We start from the raw sequence: 27293 nt of genomic DNA, 5'->3' as shown, positions 1-27293 counted from the left end.
TTGACATGCAGTTTTTTAAGGAATAACCCAGAGAGAAAAAACAGAAGCATACTCTGTATGCAGTAAATCAGTATTATGCTTTTTTATTCACAGCAATTCAACTCTTCCACACTGCAATAGTCTTTACAGTTGCCTCTTTTATCAGTAGATTCATTGAGTTCTTGCATGCCATATGGGTTCGTCAACTCACAGTGAGTGGTGTGGCCTTTACCATTTTGAAGGATTTGAAGATACTGAGGTGGCAGGCTAGAGAGATTGTATTAGTCTTTTTAAGTAGATGCAAATGTGGGTTATGTAGCATGCATGGTTCAGTGGCATATAAAGTCACCTATTGTTTGGGGGTCCCCACTACTAGATGTACTCACTTGTCAATAAACATTGAAGCTTTGAGAATTTATGTTCAAGAATTTTCTGATTAGAAAAGAATCTGAAAAGGTATGTGCCTGTAAGGGAACAGACCAGGAGATGTGATACAGGCGGAATGTTTTGGATATAGTTACACTGGCTTGTGCAAATCCTGCAGAAGAATGGTGTGGGTAAAAAAGGGCCCGATGGGGGGATGATCTGAATGGTCATGGGCTGTAGGGGTAGCTGGCTTAGTGATGATGGTCTGGGAGGTTAATGGTCTGACTGGAATAAGTCAAGGTAAAGTATTCTGATTGGGGAAGGGCTTTAATTGGGAGTAGGTTTACTGAGTATCTGTGATCAGGATACATCTCAGACCTTCAGAAGCTCACAAACAACCAGAGCCTTTGCACAATAGGAGTGACCTATATTGAAATCTCAGTTCCTTCTCTGTGATTATCAGTGACCTCCAGGGTTAGTAGGATGACTGGATTGAAGGCTACGATTCTCACACTATTAATCTCAGTTCTATTGGGCAATATGGCATGCTGGTTCCTCACTACCCTCCCTGTTGTTCCAATACATGTAAACATGTTGAGCACAAGTAGGAATGAGTGCTCGGAATCAAGCCTCTCACAAGCAAGGGAGCAGGTGTCTCGCAGTCAATGGATGTCAGTCTCCACAGTGTTCGGACCACAAAGCTGATGGGTGGTACTGATTGTCTGAGCTGTATAATGTCCTGTCAATTTACTGAAGAGTGGAATCACCGAAAGAGGGGCCATCTATGTCATTAGTCAATCAAGGGGATCCAAAAGGGGAATAATAGTTGGCGGGGGTTCTTTTGCTACATTAACCCCTTAACTACTGGGGCTTCCCATCCCCCTCACCACCAGTGCTGAGCTCTTTTTTGACTATTTGGGGGTAGTTTGCGCTTAGGGCTCCATAACTTTCTTCTAGATAAGGTTGCCATAACAAATGTGTGTCCTTTTTTCCCAACATCCTGAGGATTCTAAAAATACCCAAGGTTTGTGGTTCCCCAGGGGAGGAGGGGAGAGCAAGAAAATAGGCAAAATGTAGCTACATTTTGAGGTGCTCTCTAAAAGTGACATCAATGAACAATCTTTTTACTACAGTTTTAGCATTTTTCAAAGAGGTAGCCCATTTTTTTGTGTTCTCAACAAACTTCCAGCTTGTCATGGAAATCAGTGTAAAACTCATGGATGATCCAGAAAAGCTATAGGTTTTTGAAAACTAGACAAAATTCCAAATTTAGCAAACTGTCATATATGTAGATCCCTCAAGATTTTCCCAAATAAACTAATTATTAAACTGAAGAAGAATTGAAAACGAAGACGGTCATTTGTGAAGATTGACATGGTTAAATCAAATTATTCACTTAAAACTGACCCTTAATTTGCAAAGTGGGAAGCTGTGGATTTTGGGCCCTAGCTCAGCCAACACCTAAGGAAACCTTGCAAACTTGCACATTTCTGAACTGGAGACATTGGCTGGGACTACTCTAGTGGAGCAGCCTTTACATCGGCACAAGTGGGCTAAAGGCAGGTGGTAGGATTTTGGTTGATTCCTGAGAATTGTGGATGTGTCCATCACAGAAATGGAAAGAAAATGTGTGATTTCAGACATAGTTTGAGATTTGCAGGGCATGGTGGGTAAGAAAACCTCATGGGATCCATGCAAGGAATGCCTCCTTGGAATTCCCTGGTTGTCTAGTTTTCAACAATGTCTGTGGTTCATAGATTACCATGGTTTGCGGCTGAGCACAGCCCCAAATCCCACAGCTACTCTTATCGCTGATCTCTTCATACAGCGCTTTAGGGCCTTTTATGTCAAGGCCTCTTGGCCCACCCACACAAATGAGACAGAAAACTTAAGAGAATGCTGGGTGGTAGGAAATGTGTGGCTCCCACAGATTCCACAAGTTTTTCTTTCAGACACGTAACATAAGCCTGTATTTTTTTTCAAAGTTTGCAGGGCATTGAGAGTAGGAATATATTGTGGGATCCATGCAAAGCACACCACTTTACACTCCTCTGGGTGTCTAGTTATCAGAACTATCTGGGTCTGGTAGTTTTTCCTAGGTGGCAGCCTACCCAAGCCCAACATTTGCAGCCATTCACCATTGCAAGTTGTATGATATTGGGAGCTAGCCACACTTTCCTGGCCCATATGTAAAAACAGCAGCCAATTGAATCAAATGTCCTCTCATTTGCTATTGGGACAGGATTTCTTAGTCTGCAGGGGAACAGAAAGACTGTTTTATTTAATTTAAAAAATGTATTCAAGCTTTAGAGTGGGCTTTCTTGACCCCAGGGGCAAATCAAGGCAAACCTTCTTTTTGCCTTGGGGTGGGTGCAAAAAAATCTGTTTGTTCCTGTGTAGGGGGTGGGTGTTTGGCCAATCCGAGAGTGCAACACCAGCATCACTTTCTTTAGCCACAAAAGCAAAATCTCTGATACTACCCCCTCTGCCCCCGACCTGGGGACATATTTGGGGCAATCACCCCAACTTGGGCCTCCTACCTGCCTCCCGTGGGGCAGAAAGACACTATTTCACCTTCTGGGGCGTGGGTATGGCCTGTAGCCAGGGTAGGCTGCATCCTCCTTTTGCTTGTTTTGTCTCCTTTTTTGAATGCCTGGTGCTTAGGAGACTTTCTGCACTAAGATGGCCAGTTTGGGAGTCGATATCCCTATCCACCCCCTGGGGAACAGAAATTCTATTGGACCGCGAGGTAGGGGAAAGCATGGGCCTAGGCCAGGATCCCCCCTCCATAAAAAATACTGCATAAATGTAGTGGGGGGCAAATTGGGTTAATTATCCTACTCTGCCCCTGAAAGGGATAAATAGACAGCCTGGCTTCTTGTTGGGGTGGGAGCATGGCCATCCCCATGGTGGGCAGCCCCCACCTTTATAATCTTTTTTTTTAAACCCTGGTGTCTAGTGGGCTCTCTGCCACCCAGGGGCCCAAGCTAATTACCCCTAGCTGCTCCACAGGAGGCAGAAAGACTGAGCTGTTATGGGGGAGCACAAGTCCTTGTCCAAGGGGGCGCTCCCTCCCCCAAGTCCCTGGTGTATAGTGGATGGATCCATGCATGGGGATTGCTCCCTCATGGCGATCCCCAAGTAGGTGTCGACTGGGCAGATATATCATTAGAAACGGGTGATTCTCCACTTTCCACTGATACCTCTCCCACCCCAATCAGTGCTTGTGGGACTGAGATGTGTCCCTGAGCATTGACGCAGTGAAAGTAAAATGAGCCCTGCTGCTCATTTTACTTTCACTTCAGTGTATAGGTTAAACAAATATAAAGTAATACCTCTGGTGCTCTGCTCCACAGTGGTGTTTATGTGCCTTCCCAGTGTTAGCCAATGGCCAACAGATGCACTTGGGAGGTACTGCGGGTGCCAGCTATTGGTCAACATCCACATTAAAAGGGTTAACTTCTGTAATTTACCAAGGTTGACAGAGGCTAGTTATTCAGATCCTTCCTTTAAACCTGCTCCTTTCTTCTTTGTGGGCTAGTGAACTAACTCAGAGATGGCAAAACGGTAGGATTAAAGACTTTAGAGGGAGGAGGGACCCTGGATGGGCACAAGGACCCCTCTCCTAAATCCAATTTTTTCTTATAGCAAGCAAGCCCAGGGAACCAACTGACTCTCCGGAGAATTCAATCCACCTAGGTAGAGGGAACCCCAAAAGTCTCCAATGAAAAACTATCCAACCAAGTTATCCAGGGAAAACAAAAATACCTTATCTCTCCTGGATATAGAATTTATGAGGCTGTAATATTCACAGCTAAACCCATGTATTATACAAGCACTCGCGTAACCCTAGATGCACGAAAGAGACTTTGAACAATCCATATCATATGAGAAAAAAATTGTGACTCTGCTCCAGTCATAACCTTTGAGTACCATTGTTTAGTCATTTACTGTATCAAACATTATTGTTGCAATGCTGTGCATCATTTGTTGCTTCAGTCATGAGTTGTTGCCTCCACTTTAATCTCAAAATTCTATTGGTCCTTCGTTGGTATGTATATTACTTCTGTTGTTCTCCAATTGTTTTTTGCTACAGACATACAAATACATTAATACAGCGAACTAATGTATAAACAATGTTTTGGCTGTGTTCTATTTTGAGACAATTCAATTGCTGAATACTACTTTATTTAGCTGGAATGCCCTGGTTGAAAGGATGTATCTATATGGTGCACGTTCCACCAAGAAGTCTTTTAAATTGTGTAAAGTACAAATACAGACATCCATCGTATGTACATTGTACTTGTTATGAGCTTTTTGGGTTTAATTTGCTCTGTACCCTATGTCTTACAACTTTTGTTAACAAGTGGGAAGAATGAGGTCAGAGAGCATTTGTTTATTGTTATGCTTGTTTAATATGAAAATTGAACTTGACTCAAAAGTTATTTTTGTTGCCCCTCCTTTTCTTTCAAATGAACCTCTCCTCAGTCTACCTCCTTTCTGAGCACAGCTTACTCCAATTCACATGCATGTTTGCCTTAATCCCTATTATATTTCTGCCAATTGTCCACACATAATTTTAAACATTGCAGCTCTCCTTTGAAAGTCATAACCCTGTAACTTAACAATACTTAGGGCCTGATTTAGATCTTGGCGGTAATGGTCCTGCCATCGACTTTTCAACTGAAAACCCATCTGCCATCGTGACAATCCACCAGCCGTATTTAGATGCTGGTGGTCCCATAGCTAAAAGCCTGCTTATGATCTGCCGTCTCCACCAAGAAACATCGCCCACGTCGATGCGGGAGAGGGAAAAGTGAATGCCAGCAGGACCCCACTTACCCTTACTGCCATACAGATTTGGATGTGCCTAACTGCCAAGGAAAAAGTGGCGGTCTGAGCTCCACTTCTGAGTTGTCGGATTGGGGGGAAAAAAGGGGTGAAAACTCATCTTTTTTCCCCATTCCACCTCTGTCTTCGACTGGACATGACTGGACAACACCTGCCATCACTGCTGCCACCAATCCACAGAGAAAACACGGCCTCCCCGTCGCTGGACTCGAAGGTAGGGATGCCGCATTGCGAGGGTATGTTGGGTCAGGACCACTTCAGGTGAATACGTGTCTCAGTAATTTTTTTTAAGCACTGTGACATGCATAAGTTGGGGAGAAAGCTGCGTTACACATGGCTGGGAACACACTGGCACAACACGCATGTCCCGCACATACACAACTGTCATTGTGGTTTATCATTAACTGCAAAATGAATGCGGCACCAAAATGACAGTACACTCACAATGGACACTGGTGTCCATGTGTGCCCCTTGCAAGGGGACCTGTTCGGGTAGGTTTGTGCTATCTATTGTGTATGTGAGTCAGTGCACGTGTGTGTGTGTGTGGATTGGCTGTTCGAGGTGGAGGGAGCTAGAGTGAGTGGTGTGGTTGTGCCTGTATGTGTGTCACTTGCATGTGAGACTGATGTTGTTGTGTATGTTGTGTTGGCATGTGATACATTCAGGTACGTGTTGTTGTGTGGCAGACGTTGTGTGTAGTTGTGCTTGTGTGTGAGTATATTTGTGTAACTAAGTGTGTAGTTGTGTCACGTGTGGTGCAGTGTCAGTGGTGGGTGTATGTGTGTTGTGGATGTATGTTAATGTGTGTTTTCAGTATGTACGGGTTGTGCTGTGTTGGAATGTCAATGAGTTATCGAATTTATGTAGTGTGTTGTGTAGTGCAGGGGTACACATATGGCTAAGCAACAGTGTGTGTGTTACTTACCCCTATTCAATAGCCCCTGCCATTGTACAAAGTCCATTGGTTTACCCCACCGCCTCCCTCCGTCAGCAATCCGCTGCCAGTTCACTACTTACAGAGCTGTAACATCTAAATATGACAGGTGGAACGCAGTTGGCTTGACAGTGTTTTTGATTACACCGCTGATGCAGCTTGGCAGTAAAACAGTCAAGATTTAATCAGGCCCCTAGTCTCCAGTATCTCATCTATTAATAACATCAACCATTTGCCTGAGTTCACACACACCCCACAAAGGTCACACCAAACTCCTAATAATTTAATCTATGACATGGAAACTAGAGTAAATGGTTTCTTGGGAGAACACAAGTAATCCAAATAAGCAATAATAACTACTGAATAAACCTTGGGTTCCCGAACGCTTTGCTGCCTGGCATACAGCATGCCTTATTAGTGGTACTAAGAGGTGTTAAAGTTATATAAATACAATTAAAATAATATACAAAGAATTTGTAATATTTATGGTTTAATAGATGATATTTACAATGTAAAAATCCACATAATCTTAAAAAGAAGTCTCAGTCATAAAATGAAGAAGGCAGTTAAAAGGCTTATAAAGTGGCAACCTGACTGTTAGGGAGCTCACCACTGAATGTGCACTTGGCAGAACAGGGAACCTGTGCTCGAAAAGCACAAGTAAAAAAATAAAAAAAACAATGTGATGTGGGCGTTAATGGTTTTAAAGAGAGAACAGGTGTCATGTGTGTCTTGCCACATAAAAGCTGTAGATACATAATAGGGTGAGAGGCTTCCTTGGAGGAAGTCTTCTTTGCAATGGACAGAGACTTTACTTTGTGAAAAGCAGAGGATGTAAAAAACATATTAAGAATGATAGCGCTGCACTATAGAAACCAAATATAAACCCTCACAAAAATAGTCACTCCAGCCCCTTAACTGCGGTATGCTATGACTAGTTAATGTATGGTTGGGTCAGTGCAGTCCATGTGAATGTAGTCGACAAGCCTACAACCCATTGAGAAAATGCCAAGCAACAGAATGGCCACTCTGGCCCTAGTTAGTGAGTCACAACAGTTTTTCTCATGTGAAAAGAGGCATATCCAAATCCAAATCCAAATCCAAATCCAAAGACTATGGGGGTCATTCTAACTCTGGCGGGCGGCGGAGGCCGCCCGCCAGAGTTCCCCCGACAGAACACCGCTCCGCGGTCTGAAGACCGCCGCGGTGATTCTGTGTTTCCCGCTGGGCTGGCGGGCGACTGCCAGAAGGCCGCCCGCCAGCCCAGCGGGAAACCCCTTGCCATGAGGAGGCCGGCTCCGAATGGAGCCGGCGGAGTGGGAAGGTGCGACGGGTGCAGTTGCACCCGTCGCGAATTTCAGTGTCTGCTAAGCAGACACTGAAATTCTTTGTGGGGCCCTCTTACGGGGGCCCCTGCAGTGCCCATGCCATTGGCATGGGCACTGCAGGGGCCCCCAGGGGCCCCACGACACCCCATACCGCCATCCTGTTCCTGGTGGGCGAACCGCCAGGAACAGGATGGCGGTATGGGGTGTCGGAATCCCCATGGCGGCGCAGCAAGCTGCGCCGCCATGGAGGATTCCTGAGGGCAGCGGAAAACCGGCGGGAGACCGCCGGTTTTCCTGTTCTGACCGTGGCCAAACCGCCGTGGTCAGAATGCCCTGCAGAGCACCGCCAGCCTGTTGGCGGTGCTCCCGCCGACCCCGGCCCCGGCGGTCCCTGACCGCCGTGGTCGGAATGACCCCCTATGGACCTGATTACGGCTCTGGCTGTCTGTAGACCCCCATGTTCGCAGTTGTGGTCTGACCACCAGATTATGACCATGGCGGTCGTACCGCGTTTGGACCTCAAGCGCTGCCAGTTCTTCTCCACAGAAGGGACTGGCGGTCCTAGTGTTCTTAATCCACCAGGGTAGCGCTGCAAGCAGTGCCGCCCCGGAGATTATGACCCTCCTCTCCATCAGCTTTTGTGGTAGCATTCTACGCGCTACAGCATTGCCGCCGGCTCTGTTATGAGCCAATGTCAATGTTGTAGGCCGTCCCCCGCTGGGCCAGCGGGTGGAAACACCGTTTCTGCCCACTGACCCTGCGGGGAACTCTTAATGGGGCCTGCGGGAAGGAGGCCGCACTGGTGGCAACCTGACCATCGGGACTTACACCATCCGCCAAAGTCATAATGACCCCCTATTTCTTTGCAATGAAAGAGTTGGGCAGGAAAACGAATACATTAAAAACATTTGTTAGATTGATTTATCAGATTTCTTTTTTTTACATAATGCCACACAGTCTCGCGTTCAGTTTTGGATTTGTCAGTTTGCAAACACCATTTAGCTAAAACTGTCATGAGATTAACACATATTCATGACAGTCTGCAGGTTAGACATGATTGGAGTTCCTGTCAATATCTTTAAAGGTGTTATACTGTAAAGTTCAACAATGAGTTCAGGTAACCCCGAGAGAGGTTTGATGGCAATATATTTTGTTAACTCTTAATTGATAATGTCTGTCGGCTGAAAGCTAGGTAACTGGCAGACACACTGAAAATACAGTGAAAATAGTTACATGTATTACAATTTATTACAGGCTCTTACTGTATATACTTACTTTCAAAAATATTGAAATAATCACCAATCCATTTGGACTCTTTGCAGCTTCTGTAACGTTTGTATATAACTCATGGTTATAATGGATCAATTGCACCTGTAAGATGTAATACATTTAATTAAATTAAATAAGCGACAGCCTACGCTTTGACCTATGGTACACACAAGAAAATATTTGTATGACTTAAACCAAAGGATACATTTTGATGCACACGGTGATGCACATGCAGCAGAGTATTTGAAGTTTGCATAGAGTATCAAATTCCCTCAGGACAAATATACATTATTTAGGCTACTAAGAAAAAGATAACTCCTTATTACGTTTCATTAATCAAATAACACATAGAGGTATTATTGGGCACCCATGTGAGCGATTGCTTTGTTGGAGAGGCATTTATATTCTAGATCAACCAGTGTTTAGCATGAAGTAATTGTAGCATTTTGGATCAAACAAGAAGACAGTCATTGATGTCGAGACTGACAGACATCTTACATAAAGGCATTTTGCCGCTTCACTTCTGAGTCTGGATCAGGAAGGAGAAGGCAAGGAAAGGCAATAAAGCCCACCTCAGGATACGCTCATTATTGTAGTGTACCAACACCTCCTGAATCCACTAATGTGGCCAGTGCAGCTCCCTGGGGTCCCCCGATGCCACGGAGCCTTCCCTCTTTATACCCTCAGCTATCCAGCCAGTTATTAATTTATTCACCTATTCCTCCAAACATCGATCCATGGAGAAACTCATGCAGCAAAACGTTGACTCAAATTATCTCAGTCACAAAGTCTTCACTTAATAAAATAGCACTTTCTTTTATATAATAGCCCAACCTATTCGCTTTTCTAGTACTTTTTTACTTATTGCTAAAAAATAAATCACTGATTAAACAACAAAAAGCTTCATCGGTATTCAGGGTACAACGTCTGAACAATATCAGGACCCAAAATTTCAATAGTTTCAGTACCTCCATTAAGAAGTTATATTGCCTTTTACATATTTTTTAATTTGTTATATTTTTGAAATATATTTTTACAATGTGATATATATGTACACATGTATATACATGCGAATATTCACAGACAAATATTTATATATATATATATGTATGTGGGTGTGCGAATATGTGTCTGCAATGCCTTTTTAGCAGGGGCGGCCCCTCCACGTGGGCAGAGGAGTGTCACTCCACCCAAAAAATGCCCCCTATAATGGGAAAATAAAATGGTAATAAACTTTGTTTATTAGTATTTTATTTTTCAGCGCCCTGTCCTGAAGCGAGTGTCAGGACGGGGGGGCGTGGCAATTGCTGCCGAGACGCAGCAGGGAACTGTGCACTTGTTTAAAGTGTGCATGCCGCTTTGGCTGGCCGTCTTGTCATGTTCAGCCTGACATGCACACTTTAAACATCTCTAACCCCTGGGTTGGAGAAGGCACAAGCCTCCAGCACTCTGGTGAGCGCTGAGACAGCCCGCTCCCACCAATCCTGGCGCTGGTTTCATGCAGGTTACCAGCATGAATCCAGCGTGAGGATTGGCTTGTGCAGTTTCCTGGGTCCCGTGACCGTCGCACGGCGGAGCTGGGAGAGATGACACGAGGAGAGAAGATCGTTTACAGGTAGGTGTCTTTTTTATTTTTATTTTATTGTATCCCCCTTACCAACCCCACCATTTTAAATATGAGCTGGCAACCACTGCTTTTTAGCTGGTGTGCTTTGCACTGCTAGTGCCTATGAGTGATTTGTAGGTGTGTTTTTATATTTTCATGCCCATCCCTGTGCCCCACCTTCATTTTTTAGGGGCGAGTGCAAAGCGCTCCATCCCGTGTTGTAATCTGTCTCTGGGCTTCAAACCCCGCCCATGTGGCATCAGTCTCTTTCATTGGTTTGTTGGCTTGCCTTTTATAATCTGCTTGCTTTCATTAATGAAAGGCATGCATACGTCATGCCTTTTCCGGTGTTTAGCCCTCCTTGAGCGCAGCGACCAAGTACCGAAAACATATGGGGCTCCATGTATTCCATCCGGTTTCCTGACTACTTTTTCTCTTTTTTCGCAGCGCGATCTTGCTGGGCAGAAGTCGAGCGCTTTGCATGACATCAACCCTGTTACATAGTTAGTTGCACTTTTGCCGGTTACATGGATAATTGCATTTTTGCCGATAGGTTTCACTACAAGAGAACTTTTATTTCCCTATGTGTGTCTGCTTTGCACCGTCAGCTCGCTTATGTGAAACTTTTACTTTTCAGTTTATATGGCAAGAAAAGTCCAGTTAGTTATGTCAAACTGTTTTATTTTCATTTTCAATTTATGTGGCAAGAAACGTCCGGTTAGGAGTTTACAATGCTAATTGCTCTAGCTCAAGCAAACGCAAGACCCATTGCATTGCAAAAGCTTGTCTTTTACTACTCCTACTTTGTAATACCTCTTCTAGTTTGTCCTGCTACTCAAACATTTATTCCACAAATGTAGACATGTGTGAATGTAGATTTATGCACTTGTGACTGGGAACTCTACACATGAGACACGACTGCTATAGAAGGAGATCTCTGCCCGTAACTTAATGAATTTCATTCATGAGTACATGAATGAATACTGTTTAACGTACTCATAAATGCCTTTTGTGGATTGTGACAATAGATTAGAAAAACAGACCCAACTGTCAGCCAATGATGTCATGATATTTCTGTAGACTTGATCTATAATGAGTATTTGATAGCGCTTATTGTGTGGAGGCATTTATTCCTATTGTGCCATTTTGACACACATTAGGGGTGTGTGAGAAAATGGCTCACCTGATTAGCACCAATTTAAGAAATACATACAGCAATCAGCAAATGGTCTTTGCTGCGCAGCAGTGCATGTGAAGCTTTATTTTTACTAACTTTTGATTCGTTAGCGCTAGCATTGCTTTGTTAAAATTTACAAAATATATAGCGAATGCATTAAACAGACCATCAGGAAATTTTGATTCGCCGATTTGCAAGAAAATCACGAAATCAGGACTTTTATAAAGTTCCCGCCGTTTTTTAAATGTGCCCGAAAATACGTAAAAAAATCGTGGCATTGACCTTCCATTTACTGGTCCTGTGCTTCAGTTGAGCCAATAAAGGGAGGATGAGCCACTGGCTAGAAGGCCGCAGGGTGGTTAATTCCCTCTCTGGCCTGCCTTTGAAAGGGGGTCTTGGGGGGGGAGCGCCGATATCGGCAGTCTCCCCCCCCGGGATTTTGCGAGAGTTAGTACACCCCATTCGCACCCTTTTTGGGCGCTGTTTGGGCTATACAGCGGCGTTTTATTAGTAGCCTAAGGCTACAGTATAAATACGTGGCGACATTTTAGTTCGCCACCATTTTATGGGTCAGCTTATGGCAAGAGGTCGAGCTTTTTTGGTCGAGTTTTTTCCAGTGTCGTGGGCGTTTTTGGGCAGGTGGTCGAATTGATGAGGCTGGTAGTGATAAAGGACAGAAATATTTGTTAAAGTGACAGCGTGCGTTGTCTATTGCGTGGAGGCATAAGTATAGTTCAAACCTTCAAGCATAGTGACAGGCAGGATTAGCGGCTTCGGCGGCGGTTACCTGGGCAAGAGCGTGTTGGGTCGGCGGCATGGATCAACGTGTGCTCCGCGCGTTGGAGTTGTTGAAGGAGGCAGGGCGTCTTGATTTGCTGGCAGCTCCCGCTGCACGTCACGAGCGTCCAGTGAGGAGGGCAGCGAGCGGGGTAGCAGCCGCAGTAGCGGCCTGCTCTCCACCCCGCGGGAGCCAGCAGCGGCCGGCGCCGCAGGTGAGTAGAGCGGGCTGAGGGAGGGGCGGGAGGTTGGCCTCTGCATCAGAGGGGCGTGTTGGGCAGGGCGTGGGAGGACGGCCGCGCCCTTTAGGGGCGAGGCGCCATCATGGAGACGGTAAGCTTGGTGCCGGGGGCAGGGTGGGAGCCCCCCCGGCTCCACTTCTAAAAAAACAAAAGGGACGGTGGCAGGCATTTTCGGGAGCGCGGTCAAAGAAAGCAGGCATGCGAAGGGCAGTACGCACTGGGGGAACAGAGCCGTCAGGTTTTCGTGTAGGGGGGAGGGGTTTAAAAGGGAAAGGCAAGGAACAGCTGTCTTTAGCGGGCAGTAGTGGCGAAGGTATTGCGATGAGCAGGGGAGTGGGGGGGCACGAGTTCCCAAGGGATAGCAGGTCCAGAGGAGGGGAGGAGCAAGAATACAAGCTTCAAGAAGGGAGCAGGAAGGGTTTTGATGAAGGGCAAGAAGGGCAGTTGGGAGAGGTGGAGAGGGCTGAGTCCAAAGGAAGGGCAGGAAGGGATTTGAGTCACATCCTGCAATTGAGTTGTGGATCGGCGCATGAGGCAGAGGACGAAACGGAGCTGGAGGTGGAAGAAGATGGGATCACGCTTAAGGTGCGTCCCCCCACCCGTACTTATGGGGGGTTTCAGAAAATAGGGGGCCACCTGGGGGATTTTAGCCCTGATGATTCTGATAGTGATGGGCTGGGTGGGCAAAAGGGTCAGGAGGATGAACATAAGAGACAGGGTTTAGATGCCGAAGTTTTGAGCTATGATGATTTGGGATTTTTGCAGGGGGTAACGAGCGGGAGCGAGGATGGGGACTCAGGCGAGCTTTTGACGGGCTCGGAACCCTGGGAAGAAGAAGAGAAGGCGGGGCCCAGTGCACCTAGCTGGATTGGATGTCATTGAAGTAGCGAGACAGTGTGAGCTAAGGCTTGGGTAAGACGGCGTCACACTGGATCGGGTTCTGCGCCCACCAGTGCGATGGTGAGTAAGGGGAAGCGGCCTGGCCACGCATCGCGACGGGAGGGCCTTCAAGCGGCTCTGCGGTGACCGCGTACACCGGCTGCGCAAATGGAGGATCTTATCAAAAAGGCTTGTTTTGGTGATGGGTTACGGGATACGGACAGTGAGGACATGGGGATGGAAGAGAGGTTGGATTATGATGAGGACAGTGTAGAGGAAGGGGAGATTTGAGACGAGGAGGTTTGGTGGGCAGCGGGGGGGATTCTAATGTTGTTCATAAGTCGTTGCAGGTGCCGGCTGAGTCTGGGCGATCGAGGAGTGAGGCAAGACGGATGGTTACGGAGTGGCCCCCGTTGTTGCAAAAAGGTAATGCACACAAAGCGCTGAAGCAGGTTGGGGTGGCGGTGGGGACGGAGGACTGCAGAGAGGGTGCGGGGGAGAGGTTGTACAAAGGGGTGTATGTTGCGGAAGTGGGAGTGGTTACGGACGAAGTAAAGGAGGAGGTGAGTAAAGGAAACGCAGGTAAGGATAAGGAGGAGGTGAAGGGTACAAGTGGTGAGGAATTTGGTCCTGGTAAGGTCGGTGGTAAGCACAAGCGGCTACCTTACATGGGGACGGTGAAGCCTTTGGGAGCGCATCTCATGGCAGCAACAAAAGAAAAGATATGGAAAGGGGAGTATGTAGAGATGCTTAAATTGCTGCACAGGGAAGTTCGAGCAAAAGAGGGGTCAAAAGAAGAGGAGTATGAGCTAGCGAAGCGGCCTAGGGTCCCCGTGACAATTGAGAATTGGACGGCGGCGTTTTTGATCTTCACTAGTGTTTATTGCGAGCGTTATCCGGAACGGGCAGTGGCTTTATTTAAGTATATGGATGTAATTAGGAAGGCATATTTGAATTATGGTGGATATGCATGGGCACAATACGACGAGGAATTTCGAGCACGTATGGCGGCGGACGAGGAGGCGTAATGGGGTGAGATTGATACGGATTTGTGGCAGCATACGATGGGCCCAGCATAGTTCGGTAAAACAGTCTTTACGGCTAGCGGATTGCCAATCATTTATCGGCCCTTTCGGGATCGCCCCACCCAGGGTGGGGCCAATGTCACTAACACGAGCGAAAAAGGGGAATCTGGAGCAGCAAGTACAAGTTGGAAAAAATCTGGGGCCTGCTGGGATTTTAACAAAGGGTTGTGCACCAGGGAGTACTGTAAATTCAAACATGAATGGTCCAAGTGTGGGGGGAAACACGCTCTTACTAGTTGCTTTGGGGGGACCAACGTCGGCCAACAGTCGGCGCCATCAGGAGGTATTTCGGCGGGAAATGCAGGACAACCCAAGGCCAGAGGGCAGGGCATTATGGGGAAAAGCTATTATGCCAGTTAAGTTGGATAGGCTTCGGGTCTGGGTGAGTCGGTATGATTTGAAGGATCAAGGGCAATGTTGCTGTGGGGGTTTTCTGAGGGTTTCGAGTTAGGATACACGGGACCGCGACAGCGTCGGTGGGCAGAGAATTTGCGTTCCGTCCAGGGGAAAGAGGAGCTTGTGCGGCTCAAACTGGAAAAAGAAGTAAAGGAGGGGAGAATGGAAGGCCCTTTTGCAGATTGGCCTTTGGAAAATTTGATTGTGTCCCCTATTGGGGTGGTGCCCAAAAAGGAGCCAGGGCAATATCGGTTAATACATCATTTGTCATGGCCGGAAGTGGCGTCGGTCAATGACTTCATACCGGAGGAGCTCACTAAAGTGCCATATGCTTCGGTGGAGGTGGCAATGGCATTGGTGGAGGCATTGAGTCCGGGCACCCTGATGGCAAAGACGGATATAAAATCTGCGTTTAGACTCCTGCCGGTGCACCCTCGAGATTTTGAACTGTTGGGCATTCAATTTCAAGGCAGCTGGTACGTTGACAAGGCGCTGCCCATGGGCTGCTCGATATCTTGCTCTTTATTTCAATGCTTCAGCACATTTTTGCAGTGGATTTTTGTGACGGTCACGGGGCATGCGTCGGTCACGCATTATTTGGATGATTTTTTCATCGCAGGACCAAAAGAATCGGAGTCCTGTGGAATGGCGCTGCAGAAATTCCAAGCGATCATGGGGGACCTGGGTGTGCCCCTGGCCCCCGAAAAGACGGTGGGGCCCTGCACGGCCTTGTCTTTTTTGGGTATAGAACTCGATACTCAGGCAATGGTGGTGCGTTTGCCAAATGAAAAACGGCTGCACATGTTGGAGACGGTGCGACATGCGGTGCAGAAGAAGAAAGTGACAGTGAAGGAAATTCAAGTGTTGTTGGGTCATTTGAATTTTGCGTGTAGGGTGGTGCGTGCAGGCAGGACCTTTTGTAGGCGTCTTGGTATGGCGCTCTCGGGTGGCGTTTTACCACATCATCATGTGCGGCTTAGCGCCGGGGTCAAAGAGGATTTGAGAATGTGGTGCGTATTCCTGGAGTCATTTAACGGCATTCCGATTCAGGCATGGCCTTTATGTGATTGGGATGTTCAAATTTTTTCAGACGCGGCGGGGGCGTCGGGGTTTGGAATATATTGGCAGGGCAAGTTTTGTGCGGAACAGTGGCCGGAGGCGTGGCGCGCGGGCGGTTGGAGTATTGCATTTTTGTAACTGTTTCCGTTGGTTGTGGCAGTGTGTTTATGGGGGCGGTGGTTGCAGCACAAGCGCGTTTTGTTTCGAGTAGACAGCTTGGCAGTGGTTCGGGTGATTAATCAGCAGTCAGCATGGGATCCTCAGGTGTTACAGCTTCTTCGGGTTTTTGTTTTAGAATGCTTGCTGCGCGATATTTATTTTAGGGCAAGACACGTGGCTGGGGTGAATAATGACATTGCGGATGCGTTATCTCGTTCGCAGTGGGAGAGGTTCCGTGGGTTGGTTGCGGACGTGCACTTGAGCAGGACTGTGATGCCGGCAGCGCTTTGGAGAATAGGAGACAGAGGTTTCTGCGATTGGTCGTGAATTCGTTGGCTCCTTCGACGCAGTGCAAGTATGTACAGGCTTGGCAGGAATTTGTTGAGTCTGGGGCGCGCCGACGGCAGAGAGTACAGGACCGGGTGGAGGATGTGATTACCTACATTATGAGCATGATAGACAAAGGATTGTCTAAGGGGTCCATGGCAGGCAAATTGGCGGGTATAGCTTTTATGGGTAAGATGTTGTGGGGTTACTCGCCGTCGGCGGGAGAGTTGGGGCAGCGTCTTCTAGAAGGTTGGGCGAGGGAACGGGGTGGTAGAGCAAGGAATCGCCGGCCGATTTCTTTGCATCTTTTGAGGCAAATAATGGCATCGACTGCACAAATTTGTGCGGATGAGGAGAAGTCTATAATATTTAGGACTTTGATGTCATGGATGTTCTTTGGGGCCTTCCGGGTGTCAGAGTTGTTGGGTTCTAAATTCTGGGATGGTGTTCGGTGGGATGATGTCTGTATTTCAGAGCACGGTGTAGGAGTGTCGCTGAAGCGCTCCAAGACAGATCAGCAGGGGAAGGGGAGGCAGGTTTTTAAGGGGGCCTGTCCTGTGCAGGACATGTGCCCTATGCGTTTGGCGCGGCAGATGCAAGGGATGGGGCGAAGACATAGGGGGTTCGTTTTTTGTCATATACAAGGTGACGCGGTGTCTGCATATAAGCTTTTAGTGGTAATGAGATCTTGTTTATACCACATAGGCGTCGATGCATCACAATACGGAACACATTCCTTTAGAATTGGCATGGCGTCAGAGGCAGGTCGACGGGGTTGGCAGAGGGCGGCGGTCTTAGAGCTGGGACGGTCGAAATCAGATGCGTATAAGAAGTATATGCGATAAGCGATGGCGCCAGAATGTGCGTTAATTTTTATTTCTTTTTGCTGCAGGTTCGGTTCCTGGGCCAGCGGTGCAGTCATTGTATATATGGGTCGTGGGACACTCCTTTGTTAAATGGGCGGCAAGACAAGCACAGTCGACGAATTTGGGGTCGAATTTGGGTTTTGATGCGGCACGATATCGAGTTCGGTGGGAGGGTAGAGGGGGCATGTGTTGGCATGAATTATTAGGAACGTTGCAGAGGCTAAAAGGGTGGGGACATTGCCCGGACGTGTTATTAATACACTTGGGCGAGAACGACATGGTTAAGAGGACGGGCTTGGACATATTAAAAGACATGAAGAGAGACATGACAGTAGTGCGCCAACAGTGGCATGGGTGTCATATGATATGGACGGCTTTCGTGCCACGCCAAATGTGGAGGGGAGCTCGAAGACCAGGAGCTATTGAGAAAGCCAGGAGGAAGATTAATAGGGAGATGAAGGCTTTTTGTTCGGAGCAAGGATTTACGTATTTGGAACATACGGATATTTGATTTGAAGACAAAGAATTTTTTAGGAGCGATGGCGTACACCTGTCCTTTGTGGGCATGGAATTGTACCTGCTCCAAATCAAGGAGGTGTTGAGGCTGATCTTTAGGGAGTGGTAGGTATTTAGAGCTGACAGGGAACCAGGGTGAGATGGGGGGGCAGAAAAGGAGAGGATGGCCCACGGGCCAAATCCTCTCCTTTTCTGGTGGCGGAGACAGAGAACGGGCACATGACAGACGAGAACGGATGGTAAGAAAAGAAGACAAGACAAATGCTGGGCGGACAGTAGCAGGGCTACGTAGATAATATCGAGCTTTAAGGGCTGGAGACTTGCACGCTCAAGACGTTAGCAACTGACTATTAAGGTACTAGACAGAGTAGTTAGGAACAGGAAGTAAGGAGGACTGGACTATTGAGCGGCAAGTGCAAAAGGGGAAGGGAGGGGGGAGGGGAGGATAGGGGAGGGGGGTGTGTTGATAGGAGAATTTATGTATAGTGAGGCTTTAGTTTTGTAAGGCACAAGGCCAGGGGAAAGAACTTTGTGAGTGCACCTGTTTCCAATAAAGCGGCCTTTTACACACAAAAAGGTGAGTGGTGGAGCTGCTCTTTTTCTCTCACAAAGCACAGAGCCCCCTCCTGTATGCTAAGCCTGCAGCCTGCTCTCACATGTTTCACTGTGCCCCGTGTGTACTCTGCAGGCCTTTAAAAGGCACTGCGCTGCACTCTTCTCCCTTGTGGAGCGTTGTCTCCTGTTAAACCACTAGCCTCCCCACATGTTTTCTGTGTGCATTTTTCGTATGCTGTCTAACCCCGCTGCCGCCCCCCCAAATCCCTGGCTGTCCTACACACAGAGGTTGATACCAGAAAGAGCAGGTTTCATATTGTATTATGCATTCTTAGGCATCAGATACCCTCCAGTCTGAAAGTCTGGGCTGCTGGAAACTCTGTGATATTACATATTCTGACAGCACAGGCCTTGCACTATTTTCGTGGCACAAAGATTGAGGTTTTGGGCCGAGAAATTGTATTTTCTTGGCCGCAAATTTTGCCACCCAAAGCCGCAAAATCCCTGAGGGTTCTGATTAAACAGTATCTATTACATTTGTGATCTATTGCTTTTTGTGCTCACAGCACACTGTATTTAGCTATCAATTGCTTGGAATAAGGACTGTATCAAATCGTGTGCTATTAAAGTCTTGAGCATCTTTACTTGATTGTTTTCAGTGATGTCTTGTATCATTTAGCCTTCAGCATAAACTACTCAATTCTTTCAACTTGTATATTTTGTTTGCTTCATTTTCATATTTCACAATATTTTGTGGTATTAGACCTTATAAAAGTGATCAACCTTTTGGGCATTTTACAATGCCTCTGAATGTTTTGGCCAAGCAAGGGTTTGAGAGTATTTTGTCTAAATATACGATTTCTTGAGCATGTGCAGTTTACATGTTTGTCAACATCACGTGCACTCAAAACACTGAGGCCCAGATTTAAGAGGGCCTAGGGCCATATATTGCCACATTAGTATAATTTGTTACATTAATGTGGCGATATTATGGCAAAAACGCAGCACCATATTTACAAAGTGGCGCAAAGCATGCATTGGACCACTTTATAACCCCTTGCACCACATTATAGCTGCGCCACGCATAATGTATGCAAGGGGGTCTTCCTCCTTTGGGGGGGCAAAAAAATGGCGCATGAAATATAAAATATTTCTTTGCGCCATTTTTAGGGGCATTTTTAACGCATGCACAGAGGAGGCGTTACAAGGAGGTACACCACTGTTTTCAATGGGCCTCAATGTGCTTTGCAGGTTTAGCGTCAACATTTTTGACACTAATCCTGCAAAGCGCCAAACTAGTTCCCTAACTACTGCCATGGTGCGTCATATACTAAATACGGTGCACACATGGTGTTAGGGGAGCACTAAGGGGCACAAGAAAAGTGGAGTTGCATTGGATGCAGCTCCACTTTTCTTAAATCATGTGTGAGTGTTTACCCGGTTTTGCTTAGCTCATGGGCAAACAGAGAGAAAAAGGCAGAATGTGGAGATTGAGTACAGAGCCGTTTTGACACGAGCAGAACAAGGTGTGTTGGCCCCTGTGCAGGACACGAGGACGGCACATATGAAAAAAGCTATACTGGTTTCTGTGTAAAGATTTTCAACAAAATCTTTGCAATCTGCAGCAGACCTAGAAAGAGGAAAAAGCCTCTCAAGATTGTTATTTGTACAGGAAGGGGCACCTTTCAATACTGCATGCAATGCAGGCACCTTTGCACCATAGTGCAAGGGAGCCTGATTTAGTGCTAGGCTGCCAAAAGGGCACCAGCGCAGGGGGAAAGGTCAGGAATGTGCTGTATTGGATAAATGTGGTGCATTCCTACCTGCTGCACTGCCCTGTGCCATAAACCTCATAAATATGCCCTTATGTGTTTATGTTAGCATAAATAGGTGGTGCATTGTGCACTCCGTTCATGATATCATTCTTACATTGATTTTACTATACTTCATGAAATTATCACAATGTGCTCTGTCTTTGGAGATGTCTTTTAGCTGTAACAATTTACAAGCTCCCTGCTTGCTGCCAGAGTAGCACACATTGTGTTTCAAAATTCATGGTTGATGTCTTCACTAGTAGAACAGGGGTTTATTCGTATTTCAAGCAGCTGTTATTTAGCCACTTCTAGCTAGTCTGAAAGTCCTAATTGTCTAGTAGGTTTAGGATGGTTTTAGAGTGGGCTTATTTTATGCAGTGGAACTTGAAATTAATGATTAGTTTGTATTTTTGCAATTTTAGATGTATGGCCCGTGTGCCACTTCACAACACCATCGGTTCTTGGATATCTGCTGCTTAAGTGTTTTAAAAGCCATGGTATGTGGGATGTGAGCCAATGCTTTTGACTTTTCTCATAAAGACAGATTCTATGATGGACTGTTATTTGATTTCTTTATTATTTAAATATGTTGCATGCCTTTTCCTTGCTTCCCTTGAAGGCAGATTCCATCTCAGTCTTCTTATTGAATCAACGCTTAAGAGATCTTTCATGATTCTCTCCAGCCTTTACTGAGTAGTTCTTATGACTAGTTATTCTTTAATTTATTGTTTGACTTGTCCTAGATCATATTTAATTTTGGCTATTAACTAGAAGAGGGGTTAGCTTCTACTGCATATGCTGATTCACATTTATTTGCATTTTGAAGATTTCGGAATTCAATTGCCTACCCTTTGCCTTTTGCCTACTGTAATGATTTCTATTTTTTAAATGAAACTTCATGGTTTGTATTTGACCCTTGTCTCATGTGAAATTTCCAGCGTGGATTATCTTTGGGGATTTTCCTATGTGTTTTTTTCTGTATTTTCTTGTAATTTATACCTCAGAGACTCATACATATGCCCCCATTACAAGTCTGGCGGTTACTAGACCGCCAGACTTGCAGATAGCGGTCATATTTTAACTATGGCACGTGCGGCGGTGGGACCGCCAGCACCGCCAGGATCTCTGGCAGTTGCGGCGGTCCTAATCCACCAGGTCAGTGCTGAAAAGGCTGGCAGAGAACGGGTGCAGGGGGTCCCCTGGCCAGCACCATCGCAATGTTCATTGCAAGGTTGCTGCTGCACCCTGCATCCTACATCATTGCCGCTGCCTTGATTTTGAGCCGGAGACAATGCTGTAGGCTGTTTCCCACTAGGCCAGCCGGCGGAAACTCAGATTTCCATCTGCTGACCTATCGGAAAACTCTTAATGGACCAGGCGGGGAGGTAGCCAGTATGGGGTCAACCTCCCCGATGGAAGTTCAGCGGACGGTGTAAACTGTCCGCCGAACTCATAATCAGGCCCATAGTCTCAACCCAATGTATAGGCCATTTTAATAGTGAAATGTGCTAAAACCTTGAAGGTCATCCTCACTGAGTTAAAGTTGGCTGTTTGTGGTGACTTCAGTACACCATCAAACATTATATTTCTTGGAGTAAACAACTTGATAAATCGCATTTAGAACTTTGCCTCACATATTCTCCTCAAGGAGTTTGAAGATATAATTAAACATTTAACATTGTTGCTGGCCAACCTGGTAATGCTGGTGAGGAGGTTGGTATTATGTAGCCCACAGAAGAGCCTATTAAAAAGTACAATAATTCCCAAAATGCGATCATCTGTGGCTCCGGACATTCCGATGTCACATTCAGAGAATGGCAACCCTGGTGAACTAGCCTTTTCTGTTGGCACCCTTGGTGGTGATGATTGGTGTAGACCTTGTTAAGCAGACATGTCTATATTGAATGCAGAATGCCATTGGTCCTGGTGTATAAACAATTGGTTTTAGCTTTTTGGCTAATATATGCTCATGCAGATGTTGGCACACAGATGTTTCCAGAACACATTTAGTACACAACTGAAAGAGTTGCCCCAGTCACTAATGCACAGAAGACAGCTCTATGGTTAAACCATTAATTAGATTCTGTTGTATAGCTAATGGGGTTCTGCTGTGCAGCTAAAGGTGTTGCATTGAAGCAACATGAATATTTCACTCCCATTTGTGCAGGTCAGACAAAAAAGCTCACTCAGTGCTCAAAGCACAGCTTAGGATGCAGCAGGTCACGGGTCTTGAAGTGTTTGATAAAAGTGCTTCAAAGTGTGGCTGCAGTGTAGACTGCTGTCTATCTATTAGCTAAATGTCAACATATAATTTTAAACTAGTTCTGCCAATTAGCTAGAGATCTAGAGCTTTTACTTTGGGATAAGTACAACTTCAAACAGCAGAATGTCAAGGGAAATAAGATAAAAGTCTTGGGCACCAATTACAGAAAAGGTGCACTGTTTCAGTCTGCACTAGGCACACCTTTCAAAAAGTACGACAGGAGGAAACCAGGCCAGTGCCCTATTATTGTGAAAGCTATGCTCCCAACGCAATTTAGTAAAAGATAAGCAGCTTTTCACAAACCCTCCTTGTTCCCAGTAAAGGTAGCGGCCACATGCACATTAAAGATGGGACAGAGATTCCGATTCAGGTGAGTGCTGTGAGTGACTGCACCCATCTGCAGGGATCCATGGAACTCCGTATGCACTCTCAACCTTTTTGTGGTGCACAGTCAGTGCTATTCGTAAGGTTCTCTTTGCCTCTGTGCCAGCCTTTGTAACTGGGCTACAGCTGTGGGCTAAGTGATTCACTCATGAAGCCACACCCACATGAAAATGAAGAAATGTCCTCTCCAGGTAGTGCTGGGGCTACATGTGCACCAACACTATCACTATTACAGAAGGGGCCTTACTAGTGTCTGCAAGCCCATTCTGTAACACCATAGTGCCCCAAGGGTGCTCAAAGCGGGCGCACTATGCATGGTACGTTTAATGGACTCTCCTGAGATCTTGTGGGAAATAACAAAATATCCATGAACCTTGAACGTGGTCGGATGCCCTTGGCTGCCCCTCCATCTACCTAATCCTCACAGTGATTGGCTCCGTAGCACATTTTAGCTCACTGGTCACTCTCCAACACAAAGCACTGAATGCAGTCATCTTCAAAGGCTTGGTTAAAGTAGTCCTCTTTAACTAAAAACGCATCGTGAATGATTGATGTAGTAATTTTACATTAAGGCAGGAATTATGTAAAAAAGTGCTTCAATGTAAAACAACAGTGTAATTCGGTGTACGTTATGGTTTGTGAGGTATTAGTTCATTGCACGGCTGCTTCTGCAATATGGAAAGTGGGATTGCTGTTTCAATGGGCCAATATTCAAAATAGGTAGTTTTCAAATTTGCATCTCGGCACAGCTCATGCAGTACAAGACATCCTGCATGGCGAGGTATGTTTCCCAATAGGAAATATGCACTAGGCCAATCTAATGCCTGAGAGGTTTTTTGAATGGACCAATTTAGGACCTCAACTTCATGGTAAGCATGTGTCCACGGTGCGGCTACCAACTGCATTCCGCTATAGGAGCTGGCATTTCCTACCGTTCCCAGACCTATATCTTGGGGCAAATGTGCAGATTCTGTCTATGCATTCTACAGCATGAACACCAGATTGGCACATGCACAAACCATGCTCTGTCTTTTAAGGGGACAGGGCCCTTGGGAGCTTTAATGGATACCAACTCTTATGGGAACAGTAGGCCCTTCTAATGTATAACTATAGAGCTACTTAGCAGTTAAATGATCACACACCAAGCCATGTACTGGTTGATCAAAAGCCAACACTTTTCTTTGAGTTGTTACAAGATACATACAGTTTTCATAGTCATTTTTGGTAAAAACCTTTACGGATTTAAAGAAAGGAAGAAACATGTCCATTCTTTCAACTTGGTGCCAATGACACCAGAATACACCAGTATGCAGATGATACCCTACCCTACAAGTCTTCTGACTTGTAAGCGCGGAAGCCTAGGTATCCAAGACCTATCGTAAGGTGAATTCTACAGAGTTAGTCCTCTTCAAAATGGTCAGCAAACAAAATCACGTTCAGGGATGGTTTGATAAAAACATCTGAACAGCTTTGTCCCACAACTTGTCAACAGCTCTAAATTTCTTTGCCACCACTCTCAGCTTAAAGCTATATAATGCTTCCAGGTCCATGATCCCCTGAAATCAGCTGATTCTGCTTGGCGTGGTAAACATCTTCATTCCATATGATCACTTCTGAAAAGCAATCCAGAAACTAGGCTTATCTCATTTTGATGGTGGTAGTACTCTACTGGCTGGCATTCCATAGACCCAACTGGCAGCCATGAAAAACATTCTTTGTGCAATAGTCCTCATCACAGAAGGATTTAAAACATTTGCTAGGGTATCCCAACTCCCAGAGATCTGTCAGACACCATCTCTACTCACTTCGGCAAAGCTGAAGACCCTCAAGCAACAACTGAGTGCAGGATTTCCTCCAAGATTGCAAACGTATCCCGATTATGCCATAGTTTAAGCCCATCCACTGCAAACCTGCCCACCCTTTCAACCCCAGTGTCTGTATTTCACAGTCTGTTCCTTTTGTCTTCTGCTGGTTATCCTGAGCACACACCCACTGCATGGGCCGATCTTCTTAATACCTTACATCTCTACTCAACGGAACAGTCGTATGTTGCTTTGTGGCAAGATACAAAAATACATTGATGTTAACTTTTGTTTGCTAAAGTACTCCTTAGGGCACCCACTCCTCATCAAATATATAAAAAAATGCATGATGTAAACATATATTGTTTGCCAAACATTACGGACCATCATCACACTCTGACAAATTCCCTTCACTTCATTACAAAATGTGTATAGCAGTTATGTTTTTAATAACTTGTATTGTCCTGCAAAAGATTTAATTAAGATTGTTCATCATTTATTAACAAATGGACATATGGATTTTCCAGAGAACAACCAGAAAAGATTGTGCAATGCAAATAAATAACCACAAATATTATCCCCGAAATGCCCAGTATCAGTAGAGTATCCACAATCCAAAAACCTCTGAAATACCCATGCTCCAAAAGGGATGATCAGTGGACATAACAGCATCACATAGGAAGGTAATGCCATGTCCGTACCTTTGTTAGAGACAACCTGAGAAACGTATAGCTGATCCTGATAGCTGAACAGGTTGTTTTAAAACAGGATATTTGCTAAATGTGCTGACTATGGCCACTTAAATATCAATTTTAGAGATTTTCTGATAATTAATTTCTTGACACCATTTGCTTCTTTCTCAAAGTAAAATCATCAGATAGTATGTTTAGTTTCAGCAATGCTTTATAAAACATGGATATATAAATACTCCTTATCGTTAATGTAGTAACTGTTATTAAATTATTACTCTCAAATAATTCAAAACACCTGAATACCATGCCTGAAGAACACTACTAATGTTGCTGAATCTAAAAAGTGCAATTGAAGGGGGATATTCTGTAAGTTATTTGTATTCAACTAATAATGTCCTATAAAAATGTCAGCTATGTATTTAAAATTGACCAGTGATGATGTACAAAGAAATCTTTAGTTGTTAGTTATCTATTACCCATAATCACAAAACTCTGCTTGCACACTTCTTTTTTCCAAATGTACTAATAATCATAAATAATACAGTCCTGAATATAGCCATAAGTATGAGGGAATCCCAATCCATCTTTTAATTTGTATTTTATAAGCTTCCACCATGACATTTTGGGATGTCAGGCCCACCGACAACGGAATTAAGAAAAAATGCATCTTAAAGATTTGATAAAAAGGATGTTATGCTGTGCCATTGATTTGTAAAATGCATGGCTACCAACGGGCCTCCCAGTGCTGAGGGCCAAGTCGGATCAATTGTGGCTAAGACTAAAGCAAGCAGGTCATTCAAAAAGGTGTGTGTTAAGTAATTTTCTAAATTTTGATTCTTCTCTAATCAATCTCAGGCATGAGGGTAGCGAGTTCCAGTGCTTCAGTGCAAGGTGGGCAAATGAGCGACCTCCACTTCGTGCTTTCTTGATCTTTGGTACAGCAAGAAGTCTCTGATCAGAGGATACTAGAAGTCTTTTAGGTTTGTAGAGGGTTAACACTCGTAACATTTCGGAACATCTACAGCAAGGGCACCATTACAATGCAGACTAAGAAGTGTAAAAAAAAAAAAAAAAAAGATAAAATAAGGCATCAGGCCTTTTCCATCTATGCACCCAGAGGAAATAATATGGATCGTCTCATTTAAGTGTATCAGCTACCCCTCTTTTAATTGCTATTTCTGACATATCACCACAAATGTTCATATAAAATTACTTTTTCATGAATAAAACTATATTAAATGTTAAACGTGATGATAGCTACTATAGGTGCCAACTGTTGAAGTCCCCTGCATCCCTTCACAATTGTCCTGATTTGATTTCTTGCCTTCTTTGGCTGGTGCCCATTTTATCCGCTTTCAGTTTCTGTTGAAAATGTAATGAATTTTATTTCTGATCCGTTGTGTGTAAATACTGTTACCTATCACACTTAATAAATAGATCTAAGGTTACCTCAAATGCATATTTAACATCTTATTGTAATTATTCATATTTGTGTATCTCAGACATATGAATTCTGAGAGATTTCAAATGTTGTAGTGCGAAGAGTGAGTGGATTCGCCATGACAGAGTCCTGAGCACATTCATATTCCTGGCATAAAAATCAAAATCATTTTATTCTTTCTTTTAGATCACTGGAAATCTTTTACAGTGGATGATGACTTCTACGACCAGGGATCAACTGGACACCCACCTAGGAACTCACACTCACGCACACTCAAGAGCCTCTCTAATGGGGGATGGGCAGTGCCTTGAGAGGTTGCCCAGAAAGGGGTTGGGAGATAATTTGGACCAGACTTGTTATTTTGCTGAAGACTCAACCAGTAAAAACATCCATCAACTGTTGAAAGTGTCTCTTGAGATGTGCAGCAGTATACAGGCTCCAATAAAGGTGTTACACTTAATTTGGTGTTTTGTTTCATTCTTCCACACAGCAGCACCTGGAGGTAGGTATATCATTTGGCTGACG

General features: G+C 45.2%; 1 protein-coding gene across 1 annotated transcript in view; it reads right to left on the bottom strand.

The window, feature by feature from the left end:
* The window catches only part of CA10 (carbonic anhydrase 10), a 683032-nt gene that overhangs the window by 107344 nt on the left and 548395 nt on the right, over window positions 1-27293 (bottom strand). The window contains exon 5 of the mRNA XM_069200032.1: window positions 8735-8830. Within this exon, the coding sequence (XP_069056133.1) occupies window positions 8735-8830 (96 nt within the window). The remainder of the gene's footprint in view (window positions 1-8734; window positions 8831-27293) is intronic.

Source organism: Pleurodeles waltl, chromosome 7 (assembly GCF_031143425.1).
Source record: "Pleurodeles waltl isolate 20211129_DDA chromosome 7, aPleWal1.hap1.20221129, whole genome shotgun sequence".
Classification (NCBI taxonomy): domain Eukaryota; kingdom Metazoa; phylum Chordata; class Amphibia; order Caudata; family Salamandridae; genus Pleurodeles; species Pleurodeles waltl.
The sequence above is the reverse complement of the archived record's forward strand: the minus strand, read 5'-3'. Positions and strand labels throughout refer to the sequence as shown.